The sequence below is a fragment of the Heterodontus francisci genome, chromosome 10 (genome assembly GCF_036365525.1).
Source record: "Heterodontus francisci isolate sHetFra1 chromosome 10, sHetFra1.hap1, whole genome shotgun sequence".
Taxonomy (NCBI): Eukaryota; Metazoa; Chordata; class Chondrichthyes; order Heterodontiformes; family Heterodontidae; genus Heterodontus; species Heterodontus francisci.
Genome location: NC_090380.1, coordinates 89,179,842 through 89,188,425, shown reverse-complemented (window position 1 = coordinate 89,188,425; position 8,584 = coordinate 89,179,842). Strand labels below are relative to the sequence as shown.

The following is an 8,584-nucleotide window of genomic DNA, read 5'->3' as shown; positions in this document are numbered from 1 at the left end:
TGTTTTCAAAGACTTGATCCTTTTCATATTGTTTCCAAACTAGACCTCTGTCTTTGAATGGGATGTTCAAGGCCAGGCCAGACAAAACAGCTGTCTCAATTATGGTTGCCACACGTGGTTTTGGATTGGACAGTCTGTGTTTTTCTCTGAGTGGGCTGTCTGGTTATTTAAAAAATGTAAACTGGACACGCTTTAAAGAAAATTCCATTTTCCCATCTCACTGTGGAAGCATTATCGAGATTATAAAGGCTGAAACACATTTTCACCGTTATCAAAGAAACTTCTGAATTGAAGCCATGATCCCACCTCGATCTAATTTTGAATCGACAAAGAGCGTCAACTCTAATCTCAGGTCTATCCTGTTCACTTCAACGATTCTCACTTTAAACCAGATTTTCTTTTTCAATATTATAAACTTGTTGGGAAACTTAAAACAAATTTTGAATCTTTACAGTATGTATCCTTCAACTCTCAATGAATGTTGAAAAACGCCAAGCTCCAGCTGGTGGCACTGTAGAGCCTGCATGAGCAAAGGTTATATCTGCATTCTCCCTGAAGGATTTGAAATATTAAAGTGACAGTAGTTGGTATGGAATATGTGAATGAGACTAAAATAAAAGGGTTAGAAAAGGGAATCACATCTCTATACTGACTTAGAACGATTTCCTGGTTACTCCACTTCATCTCCTTAATTTGACATGATCACAGGAGAGACTTAGGTTAAAAAGGGCTTTCACCCCATTTGACATTGATTTGGAATATCAAGCCTACCCATTATAGATTCAGCCATTACTGAATGAGTCCTGTGCACTACCTTCAACCATTGTTCTCAGCTGCCTGTTCCAGTTGTTGATCACCACCCTCTCAGCTGTTCTAGATATACTAATCATCAAAGTTAGAGTAAGGCAGATACTTATAAAAATATGGAAATATTAGCCAACTTTGTATTGCATTTGTTGAGTACAGTGTCAATATTAAAGACAGGTTTGCTTGCAAGGACATGCTGGAAACTGAAATCATATTTTAAGTTTGACTTTGAATACCCACAGAATAGCTGGAAAATTTTTGTGATGGGAAACAAGTTATAACTTTGTCATTCATCTCCAGCTTGCTAGATCCCAAATGACTCATACAAGACTAGGAAAACCTAAGTTAGAGTCAGAATCATACAGCGCTGAAGGAATCCATTTGACCTATTGGGCCTGTGCTGGCTCTCTCAAATAACTACCAATTAGTCCCACTCTCCTATTCTGTTCCCATGGTCCTACAGTACTTTTCCTTTTCAAGTATATATCCACTTCCCTTTGAAAGCTGCTATTAAACATACTCTCTCCCCCCCCCCCCCCCCCCCCTTTTCAGGCAGTTTATTCTGGATCATCATAACTCACTGAGTAAAAAAAAATCTTCTCATCTCCCCCCACCCCCCCCGGTATTTTCGGCAAATCTGTGTCCGTTGCTTTTTGACCCAGCTTCCAGTGGCAGCAGTTTCTCCCTATGTACCATATCAAAACCGCTGATAATTCAGAACTTATTAAATCTCCCCTTAACTGCCGATGCTCTACATAATTGAATTCCCCATATCCTTGGCACCGTTCTGGTAAATCTCCTCTGTGCCCTCTCCAAGGCCTTAACATCCTTTCTAAAATGTGGTCCCCAGAATTGGACGCAATACTGTAGCTGAGGTCTAACCAGTATTTTATAAAGGTTTACTGTAACTGTGCAACAGCCCCAACAAACAAATTTCTCTGCAGCACCTGTGGAAGAGCGTGTCACTCCAGAATTGGCCTTTATAGCCACTCCAGGCGCTGCTTCACAAACCACTGACCACCTCCAGGCGCGTATCCATTGTCTCTCGAGATAAGGAGGCCCAAAAGAAAAAGAAGAAAAGAACTGTAACCATTGTTGGGAGATTTCCAATGCATAGGAGCAGGAGAGCCAGGAGTCTTAACAGCACCACCAGCAGGGCATGTTCCATCCCTGTATCACTAGTGCAACAGAACTAATGTGGAGTTCTCAATCCAATTAATTGGCACAAACAATTTTCTCAAAATATGGAAATCTGTTATTTACCCATTTGCTTTTGTTTTTCTAACTCGTAAAATTTTAATTCTTTTAGCATGCCGAGAGACTCATTTACTACTTCAATACACATACAGTATGCACCTGCATGACGGGTTTACCCATATTTTATCAATAGAGCTAGTATGTAAAAAAAAATGAAAGGCTCCATTTCTGAAGCCTGGTATAGTGTCTTTAGCTTGTCTTTCTCAAAGATGATTCTCACATCCTAGCTACCACAGGGTGAACTGCCTATATGTGCAACCAGCAAAAAAAAAATCTTTGCATGAAGCTACAATCTTTTTCAAGATCAACTGCAAAAGAAAGCAATTAAAGAAAGTAAAATTATTGTTTGGAGTGGAACTTCCTATATGTGAGGAAGTGATGTTCCATTTTGGGCCAAAAAACATTTTCATTATCGAAAAAAAAAATTATGGTCCGTCTTCACTTTCAGAAACCTGAGGAAAAGTTTCACATTTTGGTCATATGGGACTGAGAATGACCTTGCAGTTCATCCATAGTTGCAGCAGATTAAGCTTTGGATGAAGTGAATAAGGAGCAAATGCTGCACATCACTGATAGCAAGTGGCTGTCTCCTGAAGTTTCCTAGCATTAATTTTGTACTTAGTGGTATAAAAACAGAAAATGCTGGGAATACCCAGCGAGTCAGGCAGCATTGGTGGAGAGAAAAGCAGTTAACATTTCAGGTCAATGACCTTTCATCAGAACTGGAGTTACTGTACTAAGAGGGCCTGTTTGTTAGGCTGGCATGAACCTCAATATTATAGTTGATATTATCTCACAGTGACAATTATATACTGTGAACATAAATAAAATTTGATGGAATTTTAAAAAGGAAAGGTCACATTTCAATGAAATTCAGATAGTGAAAACATTCACAATAATCCTTGATTTTTGTTTTAAAATAAATGGTCTCAACCTATTATGCCATGAAATGTGCAGGTCAAACCTAAACCAGATTAGCAGTGCAGAATGAATTGACCAAGCTGGGCTTGCTGGAATTTGAGCTACTAGAACAGGAGTGAGATGAGAGCAATTTTAGATTCAATCAGGTAACCACCACCATTGAGACTTGAGGGTTCCATTAGTTTTCTCCCAACCAGTTACTTTCATCTGGTAATCGATGTACAAATATTTCAATCAACAGATCATCAAAAAAATATTTTCCACTCTATGCATACATTCTAAATTCTACCAAAATATACAAATAATAAACTGACTACAGTACATGCCGAGGTAAGACAACAAAAAAAATACATTCTTGTAGAGAATGACTCATACCAGGGGGTTTTAATGGCAAACACCATTCTCGGCTGAAATAAACATCCTTATTTAAGGTGTAATCTGATACAAGAGTGCTTGCTCAAAGAACAAATGGGGCTGGAAATGCTAAATGGAAATTTACTACATATATTTTTCTAACACACTGGGAATTGCAAATGGCAGGAGTGCAAAATAATCTTGCCTTTTTCATATTTCTTTCCCACTGTGCTTAGACATTTTATATCAAATTCAATATGAATAAACATACAGTTCAGCTGTGTTTTTGGATCTGACAGTGTTTCTCATTAGTTCTAACTTATATCAGAAATTGATATATCTAATATGTTCAAATGACCATTTATTGCCATTATAACGGACACTATTCAAGAGGAGATGGGGAGAGAAAGAGAAGGGATGAGATAGGGAGAAAGAAAATAAATAAATGCTTAAAAGGAAAACTAAAGTACTTTTTTTTTAAAGCAATTCTGCTCTTGAGATAGAGTCTGACTTGATGGGAGCACAACTTGGGGAACTGGGCATCCTGGCCTCTGATCTGTGCTTTTGTTGGACAAAACTCTGTGCCAGGAGCTGAATCTCTGAAAGTTCACCTAACTTTGTTTCAGCCTAAAGATTGTGGATAATTCTGGCCAGTACTTGGTGTTCCGCCTGCCCAGGATACGCTGAACTCTTAGGAATGTGTAATAGGTTGGTGGGGTAGGTTGGGGACTCCCTGTAACAGTATATATATTTTGCATTTGTTGTATAAGAAGCAGTCACCCCAAACTGTGATGTTGCAACCTTTATTGTCTATATAAACTTATTAATTCTGTAAGCTGGATCACTTGGACAAGGGTTCCCATTAATCACAGGAAAAGAACTTGCAACAGGAATTTCCTGTCCTCAGTGAGAGTGTCACCTCTGTCTCAAGGCATGATACTAAAAGTCAAATTTACAATAAGATCTGCTTTCCAATGCCAGAAACATAACTGTGGATGAAAAGCATTAAAATAGATAAAACAGTTGAAGCTCCATCAGCCCCATTATGACACCCATTTCATTCAGAAATGTGAGGTGCTTGGAAAACAAATAAGAAATATTCCAGACAGCTGTACTGCATTAAAAAAAAACCTCTGCAGAAGGAAACACCTCATGGAGGACAGGTCTGCACTAATTTTGTAAGTGCTCCAGCTGGAGTGAGAACATACTGATAATCAACTATGGTCAAAAGGTTGCACCACGTTCCAGCAGAAAGTTAAAATCCAACTTGCAGCATAATCGAGCACTATTACACTATCAAAAAGTTATGTTTAGTTTAGTTTAGAGATACAGCACTGAAACAGGCCCTTCGGCCCGAGTCTGTGCCGACCATCAACCACCCATTTATACTAATCCTACACTAATCCCATATTCCTACCACATCCCCACCTGTCCCTATATTTCCCTACCACCTACCGATACTAGGGGCAATTTATAATGGCCAATTTACCTACCAACCTGCAAGTCTTTTGGCTTGTGGGAGGAAACCGGAGCACCTGGAGAAAACCCACGCAGACACAGGGAGAACTTGCAAACTCCACACAGGCAGTACCCAGAATTGAACCCAGGTCGCTGGAGCTGTGAGGCTGCGGTGCTAACCACTGCGCCACTGTGCCGCCCAAGTCAAGATTAATTCCAATTTGTTGTAGCATTAAAAAAAACCTTGAAATTCCGCAGGGGTTCTGCTGGTCTCCTGCTGTAGCTCCAGTGGGAGATGGGCAGAACCTTAGGGAAACAGCATAAATTGTCTTTGCCAACTGTTTACACTGTTAATCTATGAGTTACAGAGGCAGACTGGTAGAATGCTTGAGGAATTTTAGGGCATCACAAGTTATTTCACCTGGTGCTCAACACTATTAATATTAGCTGCAATATTATGGAAGTTCCAGGCTAGTACATACCTCACCCACACAACCAAACTCAGACTAGCAAAGCTCCCTTCTTTACAAGCAACTCAATGTTGAGTGTTAGATTCAACTTCCTTGAACCTGAGTACTTTAGTTGTTACATTAACTGACCTCTCCCAGTTAACACTTGTTCATTTTATCACAAAATTTGGTTGAATATTAAGTGTTGGCTTCTGCCTCTTAGATTTAATACCCACCTACTGTAACCAATTCTGAGAGGTGTTTCCTTAATGCAGATTTCAGTACAATATGTTTTGGTAGTAAACAGCATAAAATGAGCTGAACTGAACCAGAACGGACTGACCAGAATCAACACTTTTTTCCATTTCCTAGTGCAGATAATTATCTAACCCTTTGGTACCAAATGACATTAAATACTAAACCAGTATGAATCAACCTCTACATTCCAGGCACATGCAGTTGAATGGCAACATTCAAGAAGACTTCATATTCCATCCATTACAGGTAATAGGCAACAGTTTCATAGCAGTCATCATGGTAACATGCCTACCCATTAACTTTGGACAATCATTTCTTTTGCTGCAGCAATGCTCTTTGAACTCATTCTCTTCTTCCCACCAAAATATCCTCTGTATGTTGTCTCCTTTTTGAAGTTCACTCAGCATCTGATGTTGCTGGTATCTGTGGTACACTAATTGGTACCTGGTATACTAGTTCCTCTGCAGGCATTGGGACGACTGCTCCTTTTGGTGTATCATACCCTGCCTGTCCAGAAGAGGCACCCTCAGTTCTGGGTACCAACGTGCTTAGACTACCCACCACCAAAGGCCCTGTACTCCCCACTGACTTAAAGGTTGAGGCTGCTGCTGATCCCAAGGTTCCTGTTGGGTGACCAGAAATTTCCATGATGATTGGAGTGGCGTATTCAGGGCTTGAAACTGGCAAGGGTTCTGCGTATGCATGGTAAATCTCTGACACAGGAGCATTGTAGTGATTGGTCCCATCTGGGTCACTGTATCCTGCTTCAGAATTTTCCTCTGGTTTGAAAGTGGACCCCTGTCGTAGTGTCCCTGATACTCCTGCCACAAGCGGCTGGGCATATTCTGTAAGACACACACACACAAAAACATATCACTCTCCATCTGAATGATGTAGTGACATTATTTTACTTTTCTTCGCTTTTGTCCAAGTTATCATGATCTGTGAATACTATTCTCAGTCTCCTCCGTGACATCTTTTCTTGCGGTACTGCTACCAAACTAGCAAGCGTGACAGTAGACTAGCCGCCCTCCAGGGTGAAAGAACAACCAGAGTCGTTTTTAAATAAACCTCAGTTTACACTCGAGTTAAAACAAAATTCTTTCTCCCCACTCTAACTGGATTTCGGTTATCTACCTCACTTAGAAATTGAGAGAACAGGAGAACAGCATGCTACCAACTCTTTCGCTGGTGACCTGTAATTAGTTGCTGAATCTGAGACACAATGCAGGCAACGCCTTGACATCAACTGTTGTTCCATAAGAACTAGGAGCAGGAGTAGGTAATTCAGCCCCTCGAGCCTGCTCTGCCATTCAATACGATCATGGCTGATCTCATCTCGGCCTCAACTCCACTTTCCTGCCCATTCTCCATAACCCTTTAACCCATTTCTAATTAAAAATCTGTCCATCTCCTCCTTAAATTTACTCAATGTCCCGGCATCCACCAACTCTGGGGTAGTGAATTCCACAGACTCATGACCCTTTGAGAGAAGTAAATTCTCCTCATCTCTGTTTTAAATCTGCTACCCCTTATCCTAAAACTATGACCTCTTGTTCTAGATTGCCCCACAAGAGGAAACATCCTCTCTACTCCTACTGTGTCAACCCCTTAAATAACCTTATATACCTCAATTAGATCTCCTCTCATTCTTCTAAACTCTAAAGAGCAAAGGCCTAAACTGCTCAATCTCTCTTCATAAGACAAACCCTTCATCTCTGGAATCAATCTAGTGAACCTCCTCTGAACTGCCTCCAATGCAACTACATCCCTCCTCAAGTAAAGGGACCAAAACTGTACGCAATACTCCAGGTGCAGTCTCACTAATGCCTTGTACAGTTGCAACAACACCTCCCTACTTTTATACTCTATTCCTTTAGCAATAAATGCCAAAATTCCATTTGCCTTCCTTATTACCTGCAGTACCTGCATACTAGTTTTCAGCAATTCATGCACGAGGACACCCAGATCCCTCTGCACCGAAGCACTCTGAAGTTTCTCTCCATTTAGGTAATAATTTGCCTTTCTATTCTTCCGACCAAATTTGATAACCTCACACTTATCCGTGTTAAACTCCATCTGCCAAATTTTGGCCCATTCTCCTAACCTATCCATATCCATTTGTAAATTTCTTATTTCTTTATTGCAACTTACTATCCCACCTATTTTAGTGTCATCAGCAAATCTGGCTATAGTACCTTCTAACCCTGCATCCAAGTCATTAACATAGATTGTAAATAGTTGAGGTCCGAGGACCGACCCCTGTGGCACCCCACTAGTTACATCTTGCCAACCAGAAAAGGACCCATTTATCCCGACTCTCTGTTTTCTATTGGTTAGCTAATCCTCTATCCAAGCTAATAGATGGCCCCAACCCCGTGTGATCTTACCTTACGTATTAACCTTCTGTGCAGAACCTTATCAAATGTACTCTGGAAGTCCAGATATACATCTACAGGATCCCAATTATCCACCTTATTTGTTACATCTTCAAAGAACTCTAGCAAATTAGTCAAACATGATGTTGACTCTGATCGATTGCGTTTTCACTTTCTAAATGTCCTGTTATTACTTCCTTAATAATGGATTCTAACAATTTCCCAACGACAGATGTTAAACTAACTGGTCTATAGTTTCCTACTTTCTGCCTCCCTCCTTTTTTGAATAAGGGCATTATATTAGCATTTTTCCAATCCACTGGAACCTTTCCCGCATCCAGGGAATTTTGGAATATTCTTACCAATGGATTCACTATTGCCGCTGCCACTTCCTTTAAGACCCTAGGATTTAGGCCATCAGGCGCTGGGGACTTGTCTGCCTTCAATCCCAATAGTTTGCTCAGTACTTTTTCCCTAGCGATGATGATCGTTCTAAGTTCCTACCTTTCTATAACCTCTGCATTACTTGTTACTATTGGGATGGTACTAGTGTCCTCCACCATGACAACCGAGGCAAAAAACTGATTTAGTGTCTCCGCCATTTCGATGTTCCCATTATTAACTCCCCAGTCTCATCCTCCAAGGGACCAACATTCACTTTAGCTACTCTCTACCCTTTTATATACTTATAGAAGCTTTTGC

At 40.4% G+C, this 8,584-nt stretch overlaps 1 protein-coding gene across 2 annotated transcripts in view; it reads right to left on the bottom strand.

The window, feature by feature from the left end:
* Positions 1-1,427: 1,427 nt before the first annotated feature.
* The window catches only part of dcbld2 (discoidin, CUB and LCCL domain containing 2), a 128,933-nt gene continuing 121,776 nt past the window's right edge, over positions 1,428-8,584 (bottom strand). For both annotated transcript variants that reach the window (XM_068041000.1, XM_068041001.1), the window contains one exon: positions 1,428-6,349. In XM_068041000.1, coding sequence (XP_067897101.1) covers positions 5,901-6,349 — 449 coding nt within the window. In that variant the 3' untranslated portion in view covers positions 1,428-5,900. The remainder of the gene's footprint in view (positions 6,350-8,584) is intronic.